Source organism: Python bivittatus, unplaced genomic scaffold (assembly GCF_059951505.1).
Source record: "Python bivittatus isolate LINGU-HERP-01145 unplaced genomic scaffold, Pbiv_v1 ctg000070_np1212, whole genome shotgun sequence".
NCBI lineage: Eukaryota > Metazoa > Chordata > Lepidosauria > Squamata > Pythonidae > Python > Python bivittatus.
This window is the reverse complement of record NW_028277034.1, coordinates 55,073,523-55,096,054: the sequence shown is the minus strand read 5'-3', so window position 1 is coordinate 55,096,054 and position 22,532 is coordinate 55,073,523. Positions and strand designations below refer to the sequence as shown.

Below are 22,532 nucleotides of genomic sequence, written 5' to 3'. Positions count from 1 at the left end.
GCTTATTCTATTCCACTATCTTTACCCTGCTTTTTTATTTCTTCTACATGTGTTTTATTTCTTCTTGTACATATTCTTTCTTTAAAATGCCTAATTGGGGGGGGGGAAGATTAATTCAAATGTATATTTTCCTGGGATGGGTAGCTAAAATTGCACCTTCTTTGACAGGATGCAATGAGATCACCCATGTCCCTTGCAAAACACCTTTTCTCTTTGGAATTGAATTCCCAGGTGGGGATTTTTTCAAGGAGAAGACAACACAATAGGTTGGAACGTGCATCATGCACTCCATAAGGGAAGTAGTTGATACGTGGATAGGATCTGACACCCACGAATGTTTAGATCCAGAATTCCCAAGGAAAGTATATTTTACCATGAGATGTGGTGGTTGGCTTCAAAAATGGGTGGACCAATTCATGAAAGTCCTGAGATCAATAACTATTAGCCTTCATGGTAGCGGGGCTGCCCCTGAAGGCCATCTGCTGGGAGACTCATGGGTTTCCTTGTGTAGTTAGTTGGCCACTGGGAGAACAGACTGCTGGACCAGATGGGCCAGGGGTCCCATCCGACAGGACACTGCTCATGTTCTTATGTTACCTTGGTCCTGCTGGTTGAGCATTTGGGGAACCGAAATCCCAACTCCTCAAACTGAGGTCAAGCCAGAGTCTCATTAAGGAAGACACTAACTAGTCTTCTCCATTCAGAACTCTTGAAAGTACAAAGAAAAGTATCCACTTGCTCGTCCCCAATGACGTCCATGACTTCTTGAGACTTGGCCTTTGATATATCTTTCCCCTAGTTTAGAGGAAAAATGCGCAAAAGCAAATTGTCCATATTTTATTGACCTCACGCCTGCGACCTTGGCATATTAGATGAGACATCTGGCATGAAGAGCAATGTCTTGTGCTTTTTAAGAGAAATGAGTAACACGGCTGATGCCATGCCTACGCAGGCCTTTCATCAGTATAAATGCTGGTGGCGATCAAAGAAGAAATCCGGACGAGTTTTCCCTTGCAGTTCTATCAAAACGACAACCAGCAGCGGTTGCCAATATGTCTTACAATATGTTAACTTTCTGCTTACTTTCACTGCTCGCTTTTTCTTCGGCTTGCTACATCCAGAACTGTCCCATTGGAGGGAAGAGATCTGTACTGGAGATGGACGTCAGAAAGGTAGGTGTCCGGGGAATCTGACACGGAGGCATTAGTACAGAAGTAGCCATGCTTCAGAATTGACGGGCTGGTCTCTCACTTTTCTACCCCGACAGCTAAGAATAGTCCCAAGTGCTAGGCATATTGATAAAAGGGGCTTTATTTTTTTGTTGTGAATTTGAAGGTGAGCAACTTCTGTCTCCTTGCTGACCAGGCTTTGTCAGCACTCCTGGTAACTGGTGGGTGTCTCTGTAGATCCAGTGGAACTTAACATTTGCAACCTTTGTTTTTTGCACAACTCAGAGAAAGTTGATTGGTTCCACATATTTTGCTAAGCGGGGGGGGGGGGTAGTTGAACAAAACTTGCTTGAATGAGCCACGTTCCTGTTCATTTACAGGGGCACGTCTTTGAGTTTTACAGGAATAGATTGGAAGGGAACCAAAAAATGTATTATACTGCAGACTTATCAAACCTGCAGCCGGCTTTATCACCCGATGGAAGATCTTTACTCTAGAACATTGTTTCTCAACCTTGGTGACTTTAAGCTGTGTGGACTTCAACTTCCAGAATTCCCCAGCCAGCCTTGCTGGCTGGGGAATTCTGGGAGTTGAAGTCCACACAGCTTAAAGTCGCCAAGGTTGAGAAACGCTGCTCTAGAATAAGTCCAAGTGATATAGTAGGGCTCATTCTCCATTAAAAATTGGTAATCTAACTGGGAAGTCTGATTAAGGCCGCAGAGTCAGAGAAGGGAAGATACTTGCAAATCTACACTTCCGACTCTTTTAAGATATGATCTGCTGTTTTTAAAAGGACGGCATGTTTTCAGCTGTTGCTGCCTTTACGTCTTGGTTTTGTATTTAGCTTGTAGTGGGGTCGTTTCTAGGTTGTTTTCTGACCATACCGTGGTGGTTTCCTGAAGGCTGCTCTGTGCAGGATGATGATAATGATGACGACGATAAAAACACTTACTAAACGTTCGAATGCTTGTGTTTCTTGATAGTGCATTTCCTGCGGACCTAGAAACAGAGGCCACTGTTTCGGACCCAACATTTGTTGTGGAGAAGAGCTGGGCTGCTATTTCGGCACGGCGGAAACCCTGCGGTGCCAAGAAGAAAATTTTCTCCCCACCCCTTGCGAGTCTGGAAAGAAGCCGTGTGGCAGCAACGGAGGGACATGCGCTGCATCTGGCATCTGCTGCAACCACGGTGAGCATGTGCTAACCCTCTTCCTGAAAAAAAGATAATGGTGACCACACTGCTTCTAGGCTGTCGATGGTGACTCCTGGAAAGTTCACAAAACTCAGAACTGCATCGCAGTCTGGTTGTGGTGGATTACAACGCCCATCAACTCTTGGGGGTACTGGTTGAGGGATGAGGGGAGTTGGTTCCAACCATTTGGATGGCATCAGCTTGGGGAAGACAGACCGCATTTATCAAGCTTCACACACACATGGCTGTAAATCTCAGCTCTCTACAGCCTTATTCAGGCTTGGTGTTCTTGGCAAAAAGCTCATTAACATGTCTTGGCAAGCTTAATTTCTTCATTGCAGAAATTAATTAATGAAGCCCCACCCCCACCCCAAGAAGATTTATCCATTGCAATATTCAGGAAGCAAAACTCTTTTATAGGTCCTTGTTCCAAGGTTTAAATCCTAAGCTTTTTCCTCCTGCCTTTCTGAGTCAACAGATACTTGGCTGTTTGTTTGTTTTTTCCAATTGGCATCCAATCTGTGCTTAAATACCAGTTTCCCCTTGTCTAGGAATTGCTGATTTCTGCCTTAACCAGGTAATTCCTTACAACATATCCTTCCTTATTTTCTTCATCACTTCTCCTCTAGGTCTGGAAGTGTTAAGTGCTTCTCTCTCTCCCTTCTCCAGGTCAAGGGGGAGTTTGGGAAATGTTTGTAGGTGTTCCAAGTGTAATTGGTCCATTCAGCCAGCTATAGATATTCTATGCCTTTGGAGAGATGGTACCTTGGTGGTTACACATCTCCTTATCAAAAATTTCATTATTCTTTTCACCTGGAAGGATCTGTCTGGAAAGGAATATATGAGGGAGAAGGTGGCCTTCAAATGCTGGAGCAAATTGTAAAAGTTCAGTTCTTCAGGCAAAATCACCTGGGCAACTAAATTTGTTCATTTACTTATATGTATATGGTCGCTGTTCTCAATTTTGTGACTCTAGGACAGGGTTCTCCAAAGTGGTCAATACTGACCCCCAAGGGTCAATGGGACTATTGCTGTTATCATTAATGTTATTTGTAGTACTATTAGTTAAACTAATATTTATTAAATTATTTCAATACAAGAGAACATATGTAGCTCAGGGTTGAATTGTGGAGTCCTTGGTGTTCTCTGAGCTTGGTTACTTGCTTGCAGACATTTCATTACCCAACTAGGTAACATCATCATGTCACCTAGTCGGGTAATGAAATGTCTGCAAGCAAACAACCAAGCTCAGAGAGCACCAAGGACTCCACATTAAATTATTTTCATATAATAAATGTTTGGGGGTTGATGAACAATCTGAAGCTTCATGAAGCAGTTAATGAGTTGAAGAGTCTGGGGACCCCTGCTGTAAGAGGAAGACAACAATTAAAAGTATAACATAACAATAATATTACCATAAATACTCATTGATAGCCAGGTAAAAAATTACCATTATAATCACCACATCCATTCTATGGGCTTTGGGACAAATTCTGACCCCCATGCCCAGTGGCATAACCAGGTCTTTAAAGCAGTTCAAGAGGTCATCAGAATTGGGTAACGTTAATCTAAGCTCTGGGGGGATGATATTCCATAGGGCAGGCACCACAACAGAAAAGGCTCTGTTCTTGGGGTTCTCTGAGTTTGGTTCTTTTCTTGCAAACGTTTCCTTACCCGGCTAGGTAACATCTTCAGTGCTAACCCCATCCCATTTTAGCACTGAAGATGTTACCTAGCCGGGTAATGAAACGTTTGCAAGAAAATAACCAAGCTCAGAGAACCCCAAGGACTCCACAGTTGAACCCTGAGCTACACATATTCGCCTCTAAAGGTTCTGTTCCTGGATCCTGTCACATGGCAGTCTTTAATAGACTGGACCATAGCATGCCTCTCCTGCTGGATCTGATGGGATGGGTATATACAATAGGGGAGAGGCAATCCCTCAAATAACCCAGCCCCATGTCATGCACAGCTTTATGGGTAGTTACCAGCACCTTGAATTGAACCTGGAAGCACACTGGCAACCAATGGAGCTCACGGAGCAGAGGTGTAATAGGTGCTGACCAAGGAGTGCAGCATTTTGGACTGGCTGCAGCTTCCAGATCTCTTCAAGGGCAGCCCCATGTAAAATGCATTGCAGCAGTCCAGGCAGTATGTTGCATAACTGAGAATGGGCAGAGAAGTAAATACCTTTTGGTGTTGAAAAAATGCTTGGTAGGCATCAGAATCACAGGGAACTCCTTTTTGGGTGAGTCAAGTCAACTGATTGGTCAGTGTAGCAGAATTAGGAATAAATTTACAATAAAACTGGCCAAGTCAAGAGACCATTATGTGTCCCAGGTAGCACAAGGGGCTCCCAAGACAGAATGTATTCTACTTTAGATGGATTTAAGGAAATACAGTATCTGTAATAATCTAACATAGGTAGATCAAAAGAACGTTTCCCCAGTTTAAATACTGGCTGCAGTCACAGCCCTGAAAAACTGCTTAAACCTGGTCAGTGTGGAGGGCAGGATCCTCTAAGAAAACCTGCAAATCATCTAGATACACAGTCAAAAAAACTGTCTAAAAATCATGGAAAATATGCTCCATAAATCTTTGAAAAATCAAAGATCGGGCCAATCTGTTTAGTCAAATTTCCATAACAAGAAACAAAGGCAGTTAAATATCTGTGACCCTTTCAGGTAAATCAGATTGTAAGCCTCACCGAAAACTTATTAGGTAAAAACGTTGCCTTTTGCAGCCATTCCAAGAGCTTAGAAATGAGGGGAAGGCAGCAGCTATCCCTAATTATTACATACTTCAGGAGCCTCTTATTCATTTATTTATATCACCACAATCATTAACACTCTCAGCAATATACCCCCTCGCAAAAAAAAAAAAAATGGTTCTATGGTTCTTAATTAAGCCAGGACTTGTCTGAATGGAGACAAAGACGCCATTTCAAAAAACAGGAGCCAGGTGGCAGAAGCCACCTCAATGCTGTTTATGAGAGCACCCATTCTCCTCCACAGAACAAGTGATGCAATGTAAACCCAGCACAAAGAGAAGGTTGATAGCACCCAGATAAGCTCTTCAAATAGCATCAAATCACATGGCCAAAAAAAAGTAGCATCACAAGTGGGAGAGAAGGAGGAGAGGTGGATAAAGCTGATCTCTAAATTCTCATTGAGAAACCTTTCAGATGTGAAAACTCTGGATGTATTTGGGCAACCCTTGGAAAATCAACAGACAGTGCTATGTCTGCTACTTGAGTCTTATGCTTAGGAGCAGAACCGTGCATGAAATAGCCAAGAGTTGCCTTGCAGGCTGTTTTCTTCTTTTCCAGTTTTCATTTCCACTTCAGCTCTGAGTAGAAGATTAGGGTCATCACTAGTTGCTATACAGCCTCTGTATGCCTTCTCTAAAAAATATTGTCACTTTCCTTCAAGATAGTAATAGAGCTATGGGGTGAAAATGGCTGCTAGGTTTGCTTGGTTCAATATCTAACCTATCTTTGCTCTGGTCCAATATCCAAGGTCATCTTCCTTACTCTGGTCTATCTTTGTAGAAAGTAAGGAAGATGACCTTGATGGAGATAGGTTGTCTAGGCAAAGGAAAGGGGCTGAAGCATTTTTAAGTCTAGAATGAGATAATGAGAGAACATTTGGAAGTGGTTCAAGCAGATGTGTCTCTAATTCACTGAACTATAAAAAGAAGAAGATCCAGCACAATCAGACTTGCAAGCTTCTGTTATTAGAGCCAATCTGAATAAAAGTGGCTGTCGCCTTCCTGTGAAGTTAATTTCCTTGTCTGATCTACCCGGTGGGCTGAGAAAGCTATCTTTGCTGTGGTCCAATATCTAACCTGTCATTGCTGTGGTCCAATATCTAATCGAACTTCAACAATTCTACAGCTCCTAAAGATGCACTGGTCCTAAATCAAACATTTCCACTTGGATTATGTTGTTGATATTGGCTCCTTTACCATCATTTTCTTTTTTGCCTTTGCAGAGGGTTGCATGGTTGATTCTGTATGCGATCAAGAATGAGAAGAATCAAGGAAGAACAGTGCAAACACACCTTTAGATTATGAACTTGTAGACAACAATACCACACTGATGGGATATATCATTCAGTGTTCAGAAATGCTTGCTGGAAGCCTGAAGCTCATACGTTTGTGCAAAATAAAACTTGGACAATCATTAAAATCTACAATGTGTGTTCTCTTAACTTTCCAGTGAAGTCATTTATAGATGTCTGTAAATGCCCATTTGGTTTACAACTGGCGAGAAAATGTGCCCATTTGGTTTATGAGTGGTGAGAAAATGAAAATGAAATACTGGCTGTGTTTTGGCCCAAAAAACACACACAGGGAAAGCAGAAACATATATTAAAACAGTACAATTTTAGTGTTTCACGGGTATCCAATGTTGGATGTAATCAAAGCTCCTTAGCAAGTTCTTCAAAAGCTAAATTAGATGTTGCTTATCTCATTGCAAGAAGAAAGCATTCCACACCTTGAGCCTGTAAGATCCACCTTTTGTATAGGCTGGATTCTTTGCAGAAGCACATCGGATGCAGAATTTGGGCCAGAAATGGATCAGTTGCCCCATTTCTCTAAAACTCTCTTACACCAGCAGTGGCCTAGTTAGTTCCCTCTGTTGACTGACAAAACCTCTCCAGGGTGGCAACTCAAGAATTTGATGCGTTTCAGTTGTGAGGCTTCAGTTACGAGAATTTCTCAGTTTCTCGTCTCGCTGGCCGTTTTTGAGTTTTTTGGCCACCCCACAAAAGTTACACCAAAAGCAGTCAGGCTGACTCTTACAAAGGCAAATATCAATAGTTATAGAGTGATGGAGCCACGCAATGAAACACAAGGCATAAATCAGCTTCCCACACTGGTATTTCCAGACGTTAATCCTGAATCTGAGAAGACACGTTTACGCAAAGAGTTCACCTCACCAAATTTGTTTCCCTTCCTTTTTACGTTTTATTCTATAGGAATAAATTTAACGGGGAGAATTCTACCAGTTGAAGATGTTTCAGCGTGAGAGAGGAAAGATTTATATTTGATTTTCTCCTGATGTACTGCTGGTGGAAAGGTTGATAAACATTTCAGGATGTGGCAAGCACACACCGAAAATTAGTTACATTAAATACAAACCTCTAGGGCAGTGTTTCTCAACCTTGGCGGGTTTAAAGGGTGTGGACTGCAACTCCCAGAATTCCCCAGCCAGCCAGGCTGGCTGGGGAATTCTGGGAGTTGAAGTCCAGACACCTGAAAATTACCACAGTGGAGAAACACTGATTTACTTATTTATTTAACCATTCATTGGCATCTTTCTACTCTTAAAAGCCCCTAAAAATTAAGTCTGCTTACAGGAGCCTTTAGGATTTAGGCCGCGGCCTCTCTACTTCTACTGGCCTCCTGATTTGGGGACTTCATCTCCCAACAGCCCAGAGTGGCCGTGGCAAGGGATTGTGGGAGAGGCAGGCAAGGGGCTGTGGGAGATGTAGTCCAACGTCGTATCTGGGGGATCCATGGCAGAGTCGGAGGCCACATCCGAGCGGATCGGATAAAGACAAGGCAGGCGCCTTAAGCGGAGCGGGGTGGGCCTGGTGTCATGCCTATGTGGGGCTCAGTCTGGCACTTTCTTTGCTGGGGCATTGCAAGGAAAATAATAACACGGACTGGGCTCGACAGCCGCAGAGAAGCCTCCCAGAGAGAGTGGCGCAGAACCAACGTAAGAACACGAGCGTCGGTAACAAGCACGCGTGTACTGGCCAGAAATCCTCGAAGGGAACTACATTCCCCATCGCCCCCGGTGCTACTTCCGGTGTTGAGGTGACGCTCTTCCGCCGCTCGGCCGGAAGTTTGCCAAGGTCCCCTCGTCCCTAGCGTAACTTCCGGTCTAGAGGCCGCGCTCCCCCGCGGACACGGAAAGGGCAGGGGGCGGCCTCTCTCCTCGCGCTTCCTTTGGCGGTCGGCGGGACTACATTTCCCGGCGTCCCCGGCGCCACTGCCAGCTCCGGCTCCCTTTCCGGTCGCGCTGCGGCCGCGCTTCCCGTCCGATGCTGGCGGCGGGGCTGCGGGGCCTTCCCGGCCGGGCCTCCCTGCTGGGCCGCGGCCACCCGAGCCTAGTCCCCGCGCGCGGCCGCAAGACCCGCTTCGACCCGCCGGCCAAGTCCAAGGCGGACCGGATCAAGGTGCCGCCGCCCGTCGACCCGGCCGAGCTGCTGGTCGTCCTCGACCGCTACGAGCAGTACCGGCGGGTGGTGGGCGCCATCAGGTGAGGCCCCGCGCTCGTGACCCGCCCGGCCCCCCCCGGCTGCCCTCCGAGTCGTCTGGGCGCCGGCCCATCATCCCCCGCAAGGCAGCCCCGGAGCCTCTCCGCGGGGGACTCGCGGGAGGCGCCTCGGCAGGGCGGGAGAGGGTCTTGGGCGGCCCGGGGGGTCTCCGGGCCCGCAGAAGAGGCGCCTTTGTGGGTTACGGCGTTTCCGTTGCATGGCCGCCCATCTCGGGTTCGTGACTCTGGGCGGCTGAGGAAGAAGCGTAGAAGCGCCCAAAACGAAGAGGAGCAACGCAGCAGCCGGGCTAGAAGCGGACCCCTCGGCCGCCAGCTGACCCAGCCGGCGCAGCGCCCAGCGGAGACGGGGCTGCGGAGTCCTCGGGGGTCTCTGGGCTCGGTGGTTTCCTTGCCCGGCTGGGGAGCCCCTTCCGTGCTCCTGAAGTGAGGCGGCGCCTCAGGAGTTGGGGCCCCGGTGGGATCGTGCGCAGCTCTGCGTTTTTGCCCTCTGGCTTTGCGTCAGAGTCGGTCCTCCGGCGTCGGGGTCTGTAAGGTCGGGCCCAGATTTGGCTGGCGGGCGTCCCTGGATCTCCCGGGAGAAAGTCTGCTGGCAACTTAATGGGCATTTCCGTGTAACTTCCTCAGGAAGCGGTCTGCCTTCTTCAGGGCTGCGTTGCCAACTTGCCAATCTTGCCCCCGACCCTGAGATTCCGCGGAAGGTTTTCCCCAAGTACTAACCGGGCCCCACCCGGCTTAACCATCAAGTCCAGCTTATGTCAAGTGCTCTCATCCGCTGATGTGCGCCTCGCTACGCTCTGTTTAATGGGATTGCTGTAGGAGCAAGGGAGACCCGGCTATCCAAAGAAATTCATTCACCGGCCCATCACCTCCTTGTCTGTCCACAGCATTGAATGCTCACCTGTTTTGTCCTGGCAACGATCTTCTGAATGAGGTTAGGCTGAGAAAGGAGAGTCTGTGCTATTATCAGCTGTGGGCTTCTTGGGGGAATGGTGACATCAACCTAGACCAGGAATCCAGGACTTTATTGGCAGCATCTCACAGGTTTTCTTAATTCAGAGGATACTATAAGGAGCAGATCAGGACCTTTCAGAGCCAAAATGCTTGTGAACACAGTGGGGGAAGAGAAAGAATATGTTCCTGTCCTCTGAGTAATGAGATTTATGATCAATAAAAAGCTTATGATCAAAGAATATTTTAGCAGGGACCTATTGCAGTTCAGCCTTTACTGTTGTGGTTACATACAGGTGGTCCTCGTTTAGCAACCACAGTTGGGACAGGCAACTTTGTTGCTAAGTCAACCAGTTGCTAAGTGGGAAATCATGTGACCACAAGAGTGCTTTCCCACTCAAAATGAACAAGGCTAATCAGTTTCACGCTCCTGGCTTTTGTTGCCTCCTAACCACTCCCCAGCCTTTTGGAATGCTCACCCTGGTGCTGGGATAATTAGCAAGAAGGGAATTAATATTTGTATTTGCATTCATTGGAGAGGAAAGGATTACAAGAGAGTAAGCAGGCACAAAGTGGGAAATACACATTGAAAGGAATGCGCTGGCGCTGGCAGCTGTGACCGTGCTATGGAAACAGCTGGTGTATTCCCCATTGTGTGCCTGCTTACTCTCTTGTAATCCCTTCCTCTTCAGTCTCTCCACACTGTGAGGGTGGGGGAGAAAAAAAAACCAAGCAATTTCTGTAGGCAATCTCTCCTGTGCCTGATCTGTTCCTCTCTCCCGAGCCCCGCATAAGGAAAAAAAAAACCAGGTCAGGCACAGGACAATGAATACTGACTGTAATGGTCATTCCATGACTGAGGGATGCTGCGAAGGTCGTAAATGGTCGTAAGGTTATTTTTTCAGCACCATTGTAACTTCGAATGGTCACTGAACAAGGCAGTCGGTAAGTGAGGACTACTGTAGTTGGTTAATTTAGGTGGGAGAGAGCTAGAAATGAAAGTGCTTAGGGGTGCTGAAATGCTAGAGGTGTCTCGTAGCCTGGTGATGATATCTTGTGGGTCACTTAACATTCCCTCCTGTGCTCCCTGTTAGAACTGAGCTGAAGGAAGAGCTAAGGCAGAAAAACTATGATATCAAGTATGGGATCACGGCGAAGCTGAAGAAGAAAGCTGAGGAGGAGGAACACCAACTTCTAATGGCCTGGAATGATGCAGAAAACAAGCGTTTACTCGAGCGAAGGTAAATTCAGCATGCACCTGCCTCAGTCCACGTGTTAGCAGTATCTTTTTTCCTGGCCACTGGCGGGACAAGGAGAGGAGGCTATTTCTGTATTTGCCACGCTGAGAACAGCAAGCGCTCTCTTTCTTCCCTGTTCCTGCACTAGGATGGAGCGTCTCCAGAAGGAAGAATTAATGGCCAAAGCCCGGCAGCTGCAGTATGACCAAAGCCAGTCAGCCCTTCAGGAGGAATTGCTCAAGAAGAAAGAGAAGGAGGTGCTCCAGCTGCAGGTAAGGAAGCCCAAAGGCTCTGGACCGTCATCTTGACTGGAACTCTCCTTCAGGGCCAATCTCTTCCTGCCTCTACTGTTTAGATGTCAGAACTCCTGGTGATTTCATGGACACACCCATGTACCTTTCTTTTGGCAGGGAGTGGTTTCTGGTTGCCCTCATCCAGAATGCTTCCCCCCCAACTTCCCAATCTAGCCTACAGTTGTGGGATTCCCTAGTGGTCTCCTATCCACATACAGAGCAGTTCTGAGCCTGTTTAGCTTTTCAAGATCAACCAGGGATGGCCTGCTGTGTTCAATTCGATTGACCACAGATATTTCAGAGAGATTTCAGAAGGAAGCAGCTACTGGTTGAATTATCTGACGTTGTTAGCCACTGTTTTGCAACAATGGCTTAAAACTAGGAAGAGGGATTTATAAAGTCCTCTCTCAAATTCTCTCCACTCTGAGCATTACGGCTCAGAGTGAGCACACTCTGGCATTGGTTAGCTTCGATCTCATTCTTGCTTTCTCCTTTTGTTGCTACAGGAAGAATCCAAGAATTTCATCACCCTGGAAAACTTGGATCAGCGGATCGAGGAATGTTTGAACAATACGCACAATTATAATTTTGCCATTGATAAAGAAGGGAGAATAGTTAAGAGGACTGCCATGCCGTAGCCACCTCTCCGTCCATCTCCCCGGTTTGCTCCGAGGGACCAAGGAATCGCACGCGCCCCGCCCTCACAGGGTGGCTTTGAATGGTGGATAGTTCACGCTTTCCAAGCTGTGCAGCTCTGGTTCGGCAATTGCTCCAGCTGTTTTGCAGAAAGAAATGGATCTTCTTTGGGACCTAGTCCTCAGTTGTTTCTGTGTTTAAGGACTCAATTCAGCCTTTAAAAATGTGATCTCTGTCTCTGTATGTGTGCGACCTGTTTGTTCCTTCCTTTTTCACACATTGGTTTCTTTAGAAATGGGAACGGAGCACTTAACAAAGTCTTTTCTTTAAAAACACTGTAATTGACCTATACAACAGGTTCTCTGGATTGCTCAGAAATTAAATACGGTATTTTATTTCTGGCTCCCCAGGTATTGATTAGTGGTTGCTTTGTTTGCAGCAACAACTAGGTGGGTGGGTGGGTGGGTGGCGGGCGGAGGTGCAGCAGAGAAGTCGTAAGAACAAGAAACTTCCTTCAGAGTAACTTTGTTTGGGAGCCAGCGTGGAGAGGTGGGTAAGGACTTGAATAAGCTGCTGGGAGACTTGATTCTAGTCCATCCTCAGCCAAAGAAGTGCACTGGGGCACTTTGGGCCGGTCATTCTCTCTCAGCCCAACCTACCTTAAGGGGTGGTTGTGGGAAAAAATGAAGGAAGGAGGAATACATAAATTCATCTAAATCTAGATATGTATAGGCAGGAAGGCAAAAGATCTTGGAAAATCAGTGTGGTGTAGCGGTTGAAGTGTTGGATTGGGAGTGAGAAGACCCAGGTTCTGGTCACTCCTGGGTGATTCTGAGCCGGAAACGTTCTGTCAGCCCAGTCTTCCTCACAGGGTTGTTGTAAGGAAACACAGGAGGAGAGAACACTGAATGCTGCATTGAACTGCTGAAGGAAGAACAATATAAATCTAACATAATTGAAATCAGTAGAATATAGCCAAAGGTTTCATGACTTTTAAAACCCATTAATTTTATATTCCAACTTTGATCCTTGGAGCTGAAAGAAGCATGCGTGGCTTGTTCCCTTCTCACCCCTGTGCTGTCATTACAAAAATAATGACAAGTAGGCTACTGTAAGAGACCATGATTGTCCAGAGGCTGCATGACCCTATCCCTGAGAATGCAGCGAAATGTGCATGATGGAACTTGGAATTGTCAGGAGTGCCTTAAATCAAGTCCATCTTCTCCTGCTTCGTGTGACAGCTGTGCAGGAATCTTCATGATCCCAGAAAAAGAGGTCATTCCTACAAGGTGCCCCCAACAGTTTTTTTTTTTTCTTTTTGAGTCCAGATCTCTGATCCTAAGCAAGGGGTCCTACATTTGGACAAATGTTTTTCACTTCCTGTTGTTGGGGCTCCTGGGTGACCAGATAGGACTCAGTATCATGTTTAGCATGACTAATTTGAAAAAGGTGACACCAGTAGAGTTACCAAAGCCGTGGGTGTACAGACTGGGGATTTGCCAGAGGGACTCTGCAGGACAAATACTCAGGGTTTCATCCAGACTTCTCTGCTTCCAGGATATTCCACTTCCTTTCCCCTTGCTTTTCTAGCTTACAGCCATAAACACCAAGGTTAGGTTTTTGGAGCTGCAAAATGATTTTTCCCTTTCCTAAAACGTAACTTCTGTAAACGTTGGGGTTCTTCCAAACCATAGATGGGGATTTTGGCTACCTAAACTGCATTTTGAGATCCAAGCTCAGTGTGATAAGCCAAGATCATTACATACACTGGCATGCTGTAAAGCATTTTGTGGCAGAATGTCTGTATTAACAGCTGCACAGAACGTGAGCCTTTGAAACACTATTGGGGAAGGTAAGAAGACACAACTTTTTAAAATTAACTTCCAAGAACTAACAAAATGGCTATATAAGTTTTATGCGTTAAGCAGATCTAGTGAGCAACTAGCATTATCACTTAAAGCAAAATGCAGATGTTATCTACTACTTGAAGGGAGAGCTGGAGGTTTCATTTGAAACAAGATTTCCAGGGCTTTCAAAGACCTTTCAATTTTTCCATCATTTAGGATAAATTGCAGATTTTCACTAGGATTTGTAGGAAATAGTTCTCTGCAGATAGAAGAAACAGCAGAAGTACATTAAAAAAAATAAATTCACCTACTTGCATTTTTAGTACATTACTAGCTTTTCAAGGCTGCTGACAAAATTAAATACAATGAAAATAGCACAGTTTATTTACCCTCATAAGCACACCCACCCCTTGTACCAGTAAAAACACATCGTGATAAAATGATGGGTAAGATTGACCCCAGGAGGCTGATTGGAAAATCTATGCAACTTTTCCTTGTTTGCTGCTCCCAGTATTTTTGCCAGAAAACATTCAGAGAAGAGCCATTGCTAAAAGGAAACCAGAAGGACAGGAAGGGCACCAGGGAATGGCACACAGTTAAGGGTTTTGGAAGGAAGTAGAGGAATGAACAAGATTCTTCCCATTGCAAATTTTTCCTGATGATTGAAACCGTCCTGGTTTACTTAATTAATTTATTATTCAATTTGGATGCTGCCCAACTCCAACCAACTTTGGAATCTGCTGGGTGAGAAGCCCCCGTGAGTGTGGCTTTGCAAAGACTCTCTCCTTAGGATCCAGTTGGGTGAGTTTTAGAGATTACATCAGTGTTTCTCAACCTTGGCAACTTTAAGATGTGTGGACTTCAACTCCCAGAATTCCCCAGCCAGCATGAATTCTGGGAGTTGAAGTCCACACATCTTAAAAGTTGGCAAGGTTGAGAAACACCGAATTACACCATGAACCTTTTCTCTGGCAAATTAATCTTCAGCGTCTCAGGAAGATCCTGCATATATGCCACCAGTACTGCTGCTGTTACAACCAAGAAAACAAGTGGATCCTTGAACAAATCCACCCTAAGTTCTCACTCAAGACAGAAATGACCAGGCTCAAATTATCCTCCTTCAGATACCTTATGAGAAGACCCAGCTCTCTGGAGAAGGCTCTGATGTGGAAAGGTGGAAGGAAAGAGAAGAAGACGTCCAGCAGCAAGAAGGAGGGACTCAGTTACAGTAATGAGGGGGGCACCCTTGGAAGATCTGGGGGACAGATTCTCCTGGAGACAATCTATCTATCTGGTCACTAAGTCAGCACAGACTTGATGGCATCTCATCACTGCTGCTGTTGCTTTTTGGGTGGACTAGACGGGGAACTTGTATTAGTTGGCGAATGGTTTAAAGTCAGCTGTTCTATTGTTTGGATTTATTTTATTTATTTATTTATTAATCAATCAAATTCGTACAGCTGCCCATCTCACAGAAATTTATTTGCTTCTTACTGTTTTTATTACCAGGCCAGCTCTCATTCAGGAGCTCAGAGAATCTCCTCCTTCCTTTTTCTATTAGAACCCCAACCCTGTGAGGTGGGAGGGGCTGAGAATTAGTCAGTGTTTCTTTAATTCACTCGTTTTGTTGTTTCTTTAATTCACTTGTTTTGCCAGCCTTTCTGCTCTGCCTTCACGGGGGCTCAGGCACATTTAAAAATGGAAAACAGAATGTAAAACGTTCTTCAGGACAGGTTAAAAATAGCAATGAAAGAAATGCAAAACTCACTGAGCAACCAGGAAGCGTATTCCATAGCCTGGGACCGATGCTAGAGAAAGAGCTCTTCCATGGGCTAGAAAGTTTTTAGAGCTGTACAAATTAAAGGTGGGAGATGATGATGATGATGATGATGATGATGATGATGATGATGATGATAGGAGAATCTTCAGATGAGCCGCTCTTGCTGATCTTAACAATGGACAACAATGTCCACAACAGGAGAGGGTTTCTTGGATGGTCAGTTCCTAAGCCACTTTGGACAAGAAAGATCAAGACCAGCACATAAACATGTGCCTAACGGTTAACTCCTGCAGATTTTTCAGTGTAGGTGTGTAACAATCCACATATTTTCCCTGCGTTAGCAGTATGAAACTTCTCTAGCTGCAGATGGACTTAGAGCTCAGTCTCCAAGGAGGTCCATATGGTTCGGTCAAGACAGCTGACATACATGGCGCTTCAACCGCACCCTCATTTATTTATTTATTTATTTGTATTATTTATTTAAATTTATCAGCCACCCAACTCCAGGAGAATCATCTGGACCACTTTGACCACACCTTGCAGACACCCCCCTAAGTCTCCCTACGACACAAGCCACCAGAATATTTGAGGATCAAGTCAGTAAATGCAAGGATAAAAACAACAGTTCAATTAATTTGATTGGACACGAAGCTGGGTTTTTAATAAAAGAAGTAGCTGAAACAATCTGCAGAAAAAGATGACGTTTCCAGTTTATCCCAAGTTACACGTGGAATCTTGTCTTTGCTGTCGCATCCTATCCTGCGTATTTGTGTCTACCTTATGTCTTAAACGGTGTGATAGTTTCTGCCTGCCTTTTGACCACAATGGGTCAATACAGTTGATGTGAGCATAATTTTGAGTTTTGAAGGCAAAAACCAACTACAAAGGGGTTTCATTGATCCAGTCTCCCTATCCTTGCTTGCTGGGTGTGTGTGTGTGTGTGTGTGTGTCAAAAAAATCAAGATGGCCATGGTTCCCCTGTAGATGCCTTGTTTTTCTTCCTGGCCCCCTTCAAATGACTACTGTATTCTGGCACACTGCACTGAAACCGCATTCCTGTTCTTGCCAATTGACTAATTCCTAAACGTTCTGTATTTTCTGATATTTTATAAATCCCTTGTCTTCTTGCCCCAAGTTTGCAAGATGGCATCTGTGCACAATCTAATGAGGTTTTGGTATTGTTGTCTAAGATCTTTCCTACTGTTCTGAAATCGCTCAGTAGAATCATAATCCTGCTAGGATAAAATTCACACAGAAACTACCAACGATAAAAAGAGTTCTGCATAAAAGGCGTAGAAAGTAGCTTTGGGACAGGTGGGGAAGACATGTTGTACCATGTAAGTAAATTTCAGGGAAAAAAATGGTAGATTGGCACAGAAGCAGCCAGATTTTGCTCTGGGAGCCCCAGTTACTTCTACGAATTCAGTGACCTCTGTAGACCTTCTCCATATCTGCACATTGTCTAAAAAACATCTTTTCTGCTATATCTTTAGAAGGCCAGAGCAGGAACTGTCAAAGCTCTTTATTAAAGAATCTGAAGCTTCTCCAAAAGTCATGAGAATAAAATCTGGAATTTTGAAATGATCGTCCACACCACCATCTCCAAGGGAAAGAGGAACCGGTGCTGATTCAGAGTCACAAGCGTTGGAGGTACTTCTCTGGAACTTTAGGACCATGATTGCAAGGTAAAATCTGGAAACAATATTATGTGTTTGACTGCAAAAATGTCTCTCTATAGATACCTAGTAAAAATGAAGTATTTCATTCAATATATTGGTGTTTTCACATTCATAAAGGATTTTTCTGCAGGAGTTTATTCCACCTGATCATTCATCTACTTTTTCTTCAGCCATTTCTGTTATTTAGCGTTCACATGCTGGGAATCTGTAACGTTGGCTTCATGGTTCAGAAGATCTTCTCAAATGGACTGAGGATGTTCCTTCTACAAGGAGGTTATGTGATGCTGAAGGAAGGCATGCTACTGTTCCAAAAGCACACTATAATTTCTTTTTCTGGAGTTGTCCAGCCAGAATGCCAGCCTGTTAAAATTGAAAGCATGGTCTCGTGATCAATAAGTCTTATTGTACTACTGTATTTTTAGTTTTATACTACTCCTGAAAAAGAAGAATAAAAAATAAGTTTATTTTCCTGGGCTCATAAACTGCTGCAGTTGCAAACAAGGTTAAAATATGAAAGTAAATCAAAGCATATTGACCACAGTGTAGATCACACACCTATAATATTGGGCACTACTCATTCAGTCAAAGAAATTCTACTGTTAAGAGGGAACATCACAACATTCTGGTCCTCAGGAATAAAACCACTTATTTAAAACACACACACACACAAAAATGTGTGGAATGAAAACAAAGTTGGTTTTAAAAATCAGTCTCCTGGAGGATTATTCCAGCAAATGCCCAAGTGAACAGCCATGGCTTTGTCATTTAAAGAAAACACAGTATGGGACCCAATAATATTTCCCCATGGAAAAGTTTCATAATTTGAACTCTTCCACCAAGAAAGCCCTGCTGATGATCTGCAGCGTGAACTGAGAAGGTCCCAAGGAGAACTTCCCTGGTTGATCTTAGCACACAGATTGGGTGATGCTGTGCAAACTGATCTCTTACATACTTGGGGTTCTGAACTCTTAGGATTAGAACAGACAAGAGGATTTCCGCCAGCTTAAGCAGATGGAGAAGAAAGTAATACAGCATATTTGAATTGGGCCCAGGAGCAGTTCATACGCCTCCACCGCAGTGCTTTCAGGACCAATTTAGGTAGCCCTGTTAGCAATCTGACAGCTGTGTTCTGTACCAGCTATGTCTTGCAAACCCACTTTAACATAGCCTAACTGGAAAATGTTGCAGTAATTCTTTTCCAGCCCAAAGTGGGCCTCATACTCCACTCTGTTTCATGCCAAATGCAGTTAGACTTGATCAGGTCTCTGCTGGTAATAATGGAAGTGGTGGAAGATCTGAGGCATCATTTCAAAGGGAACTGCACATCCGGTGGAGAAAAATTAGCTTTTTCATCTCTACCCGCATCATCAGATGCTATTTTAAAGCCACCCAGCATGGAGGAGAGAGATCTTTCCAAAGGCAGCCTTTCCACGAATATGAAGGGACATGAATATGGGGAGGAGGATGCGACATGTGGTCCCTAGGCCAGAGGGTTCCCGGTGTTTGAAGTAGGATCTATTTCACTCCAGAACATTTCTTAGAAGAAAGAAGATAAGGAGTAATTCAACAGAGGCCTGAACTTGTTTAACTCTTTAGCTTTTGATGGTTTACAGTTCATGGCGTGAAGGATTCTACTGAAAATAATGGTATTCTAAGTAACATGAGAGAGTATGTTTCTGCAGGGTCCAATTGGTGATGGCTCTCTTCATACATGCAAGCCACTACTTGATGGTTTCATCAGTAAAACATTAGTAGAGCTAATCTAGGCTAGTTCACATCATATCCATGGGACCTGCCTCTTAAGAGCCCCCCATCTCTGAAGTGATGAGATGACAGGCCTTCTCTGTGGTGGCCCCCATACTTTGGAACTCTTTAACCCCCAGAAGTCTGTAAGGCTCCCTCCCTCATGGATTTTAGAAGATATTTAATGACAATTTTATTTCAATGGGCCTTCAATCCTAGCTAAGGCATTCATCTTGGTAGAAGGTTGGTGTATTATTACTGTTATTTTCTTTATGTTTTGATTTATTCCTATCATTACATTTACAACTTTAATGTGTTGTAACCTCCCCAGAGTATTTTGAGTTGGGTGGGCTATAAAACTTTTGAATCCATAGTTGATTAACTATGGGAGACTGTAATGAATCATGGCTTCAGTTTTTTGTATGTCTGTAAATATACATCTTTTTATTTAAAAAAATCTGTTGAATGAATGAATGAATGATTTCCTCTAATACATTTCCAGGAATCTCTGAACATCCCACAAATCTTCCTAGCTACTTTTTATATCAGTTGCTCTTTTCACATTCTTACCTTTAATAGCCTGTATTCTCAGATAAGTTCCAGAAATCACATATTTTAGTGATTGTGGCTGAGTCTTGGATTATTCTATTTAGGAAGACCGGAATCTGCTCTTGGTTTTACTCTGCAGAAATGTTGAGTTCTCCTCCAGTTCTCCCTTCCCAAGTCCCACCACAATTATCTTTCTGCTTGAGTTATCTTTTTGGAACATTGTTTATGTTGCTGTGATGCCTTGGTCCTTGGACAACCTACTTACTCAAAGAATGTAAGAATGCAAAGAGGGCTTTACTTGGTCTCACTGAAGGCCATCCTACAGCCCATCTTGCTTCTCACAAAAGCCACTGGTGATGTACCAAGAAGCTGTCCTGCAGTGGATCCTCTCATCAGCTAGCATGTTCTTCTCCAGAGGGGTTTGGAACCAGACCAAGAATCCAATTACTTACCAGTAAGTGCTTTACCATTTTATCTCTTGGGACTTTCAGGAATGGGCAGCCTCCCCCTTCACAAAGTTTGCTCTCTTCAGAGTCCTGAATACGAGAAGAGGGAAGAGAAAATAAAGCAGTAGATTTAGACCAATCTTCCCTGAGCTGGCAGCCACCCGATGTATTAGTCCACAGCTCCCATCCTCTTCAGCTTGCAGGCTGCCTGGGGATAGGAGTATCAGTTTAACACATCTGAAGTGACCGATGTGGACAGATGATCTAGGTTTAAAGGTAGCATTGATGTACCTCAAGGCTCGGGGGCAAAGCAATCTCTCGCTTCCCTCCAGGATACCAGCCGTGGGACCAGTGCTGCGCTGTTGCCAGTTGCATGCTGATGGAAAAAATGATGCAGAAGAAGAGCATGAGGGATCTTTGGCACACCATAGTGTGGTCTGCAGCCCTGCTATCCCTGTGGAATCTGGAAGGAGGGGAAAAAGGAAATTTGGAATCTTTCTCAGCAGGGTTACTGTCAGCACTCAAGTCTCATCTCAGTAATGCTAAGTGAAGCACAGTTACGGAGATAATGGCCAGGATCCTCTTCTGCCCATCAAGGTCATCTGGAGAAGTTCTCCTCCATGTGGCACTTTTCCCTGACATGCAATTTAAGGGTAGCTGTGACAAAGCCTCCTCCCAACTCCCACCAAATTCTGAAATTTATCTGGTGCCTTCCAGTTCTCAAAACTCTTTTGAATAAATATGGCTTTGATCTATATTTCTAATGTTCACATGTCTGTTTCTTTGGTTAGTTAGTAGAGGTTTATAGTTTTAAATCTAGTGTGTTTTGAGGTTGAAAGCTGACATGCTCAAATAAAGGCTACTAAGAAGAAGTATTTTGCTCATATAAATCTAGATAATGAGACTGGGGGTTTCTTTCACAGGATCAATGGCAAATCCTACAGCCTTCGTGCTTTCAGAAATGGGAGTGGAAACAGCATGTTTCTGTAATGGTATGTGAGAAAGACCTTTAGAAATGGGGCGAAGAGACGCTGCTGGGGGAACGGTCAGATAAGAGAGGGCATAGCCTGCAGCTGCATAACGGACAGAGAAAGAAACTCAGAAAGGATCCTCCCCAACTTCTCAGGCTGTGAAAGAGATAGCGGGAGATTTGTACTTTCAGACTTGCAAGATTCTGTTCATGCAGCCTTACAATAAAGTAGAATTCGCTCATCTGGTCATGTTTCCTGCCTGGTCTACCTGGGAAGGCTGACAGTTTCCAACCCTGTCCCTGATGTCCATCTTAAGACCAGCTTTAAACTGCAGATCTCATGGCTGAAGCATGGCCTGAAGTTTGGACTTCTGGCATCTTTCATCTGACATCTCACCTGCACAATTTAATGCGGTTGAGAACATTAGTGATTCAGATACAGCAAGCTGCCAAGAAGTGGCATTTGGCCAATGAAATCAAAGAGATCTGGCAACTCATTCAAGATAAAGCAATTTACATTCCTTCACCTCGTTTTTATTGGTCAGCTTACTGATTCATTGCAAAGGGCTTCGGTCACCCGATTCAAAGTGACAGTCCCAGTATTTGGTGACACAGAACCCATGAAATTCAGAGGAAGGAGATACCATAAAATGAGAGGTGCTAAAACTGTGCATTTCTTACTGAGGCTTTCGACTGAGCTCTGAAAAATTACGGAAGAGTTGTTAAAGAACACAACCCGGCACCACGACTGGAGGTAGGAATTTTAGGGGCCTGCAAAGTATTTGTGAAGTGTTTTGTAACAAAAGGGGGTATATATGAAGTACTTCTTTTTTAATGGTTACAGCTCACGCAGCAACTTCCCAAGGGGGTCCAAACTGTTTCCGCATATGGTTGCAAGCAGGAGTGTCTGCAGGGTATGGTCAAAAAAGTCAAGATGGTGGCCACAACACTGACCAAGGCATATAAAACACAGGCAGAGCTTTGATTGCATCATTGTGGCCACCATTTTGACTTTCTTTGATCATATCCTGTGGACAAGCCTAGTTGTAGTCGCACAAACAGCCAAGAATGTTTCCAAAATAGAGGCATGAGTTTTTCTTTGCATTCCTCTTTCAAATGCTTCGCAAAGCATTAATAATTTCACCTCCACAATTCTACCTTCAGAATGAATGAAGACGTACAAATATTTTACTATTGGGCAGAAACAATGGCGTTCGCCCAGGTTATCAGCACTTTTTATCAAACCTTGGACATGAACTTTTAACTGGGTTATGAAAAATATACATAGGAAACTTTTGCTGAAGTATTTCAACTATATGGACAGTTCAGGTCCTTCTTATCTTTGGATTAGAGCAGTGTTTTTCAAACTTGGCAGCTTTAAGATGTGTAGACTTCAACTCCAGAGTTCCCCAGCCAGCATTCTGGGTGTTGAAGTCCACACATCTTAAAAGTTGCCAAGGTTGAGAAACACTGCTCTATGGTGTGCAAGAAAACCAATTAAATCATCCTCCAGAGATGGCTGTCCAGTGTCCGCTTAAAAACTTTGGAGATGGAGAAGCCACAGCCTCCACAGGGAGACTGTCCCACTGTAGTACTTCATGGGCAGGAAATTACCTCTCATATTTATCCAAAATCTAGGTAGCAGCAATTTGAACCTGTTATTTCTGATCCTGGTTTCTGTGGCTATGGACAAGAGGTCCTGACCATCTTCCTGTAGCTTCCTTTCATGTACCTGAATGTGGCTATCGTGTCTC

General features: G+C 44.4%; 3 protein-coding genes across 3 annotated transcripts; 2 read left to right on the top strand and 1 right to left on the bottom strand.

Annotated features, from left to right (window-relative positions):
• Positions 1-1,052: 1,052 nt before the first annotated feature.
• LOC103065411 (neurophysin 1-like) lies at positions 1,053-6,516 on the top strand. The gene is made up of 3 exons (XM_007432760.4): positions 1,053-1,172; positions 2,153-2,357; positions 6,353-6,516. The coding sequence occupies exons 1-3, from the start codon at positions 1,053-1,055 to the stop codon at positions 6,388-6,390; spliced, it is 363 nt and encodes a 120-aa protein (XP_007432822.1). The 3' UTR covers positions 6,391-6,516.
• Positions 6,517-8,287: 1,771 nt separating this feature from the next.
• Positions 8,288-12,159, top strand: MRPS26 (mitochondrial ribosomal protein S26). The gene is made up of 4 exons (XM_088133202.1): positions 8,288-8,631; positions 10,692-10,838; positions 10,984-11,107; positions 11,635-12,159. The coding sequence occupies exons 1-4, from the start codon at positions 8,414-8,416 to the stop codon at positions 11,764-11,766; spliced, it is 621 nt and encodes a 206-aa protein (XP_087989328.1). The 5' UTR covers positions 8,288-8,413; the 3' UTR covers positions 11,767-12,159.
• Positions 12,160-14,560: 2,401 nt separating this feature from the next.
• On the bottom strand, positions 14,561-20,429 carry LOC112541182 (progonadoliberin-2). Its single transcript, XM_025169490.2, has 3 exons — positions 20,100-20,429; positions 19,815-19,898; positions 14,561-17,430 (listed from the first exon to the last, which is right to left on the bottom strand). The coding sequence occupies exons 1-3, from the start codon at positions 20,235-20,237 to the stop codon at positions 17,389-17,391; spliced, it is 264 nt and encodes an 87-aa protein (XP_025025258.1). The 5' UTR covers positions 20,238-20,429; the 3' UTR covers positions 14,561-17,388.
• Positions 20,430-22,532: the final 2,103 nt, after the last annotated feature.

Bases quoted from the DNA above. Each gene is read 5' to 3' on its own strand.
- LOC103065411 (XM_007432760.4), top strand. From the start codon at position 1,053: ATGTCTTACAATATGTTAACTTTCTGCTTACTTTCACTGCTCGCTTTT. The intron at 1,173-2,152 runs GTAGGTGTCCGG...GTTTCTTGATAG, and splicing joins TGGAGATGGACGTCAGAAAG to TGCATTTCCTGCGGACCTAG. The intron at 2,358-6,352 runs GTGAGCATGTGC...TTGCCTTTGCAG, and splicing joins TGGCATCTGCTGCAACCACG to AGGGTTGCATGGTTGATTCT.
- MRPS26 (XM_088133202.1), top strand. From the start codon at position 8,414: ATGCTGGCGGCGGGGCTGCGGGGCCTTCCCGGCCGGGCCTCCCTGCTG. The intron at 8,632-10,691 runs GTGAGGCCCCGC...GCTCCCTGTTAG, and splicing joins CGGGTGGTGGGCGCCATCAG to AACTGAGCTGAAGGAAGAGC. The intron at 10,839-10,983 runs GTAAATTCAGCA...TTCCTGCACTAG, and splicing joins AAGCGTTTACTCGAGCGAAG to GATGGAGCGTCTCCAGAAGG.
- LOC112541182 (XM_025169490.2), bottom strand. From the start codon at position 20,237: ATGGTGTGCCAAAGATCCCTCATGCTCTTCTTCTGCATCATTTTTTCC. The intron at 19,899-20,099 runs GTACATCAATGC...TCTCGTATTCAG, and splicing joins CTTTGCCCCCGAGCCTTGAG to GACTCTGAAGAGAGCAAACT. The intron at 17,431-19,814 runs GTAAGTAATTGG...CAATTTTAACAG, and splicing joins AAATGGTAAAGCACTTACTG to GCTGGCATTCTGGCTGGACA.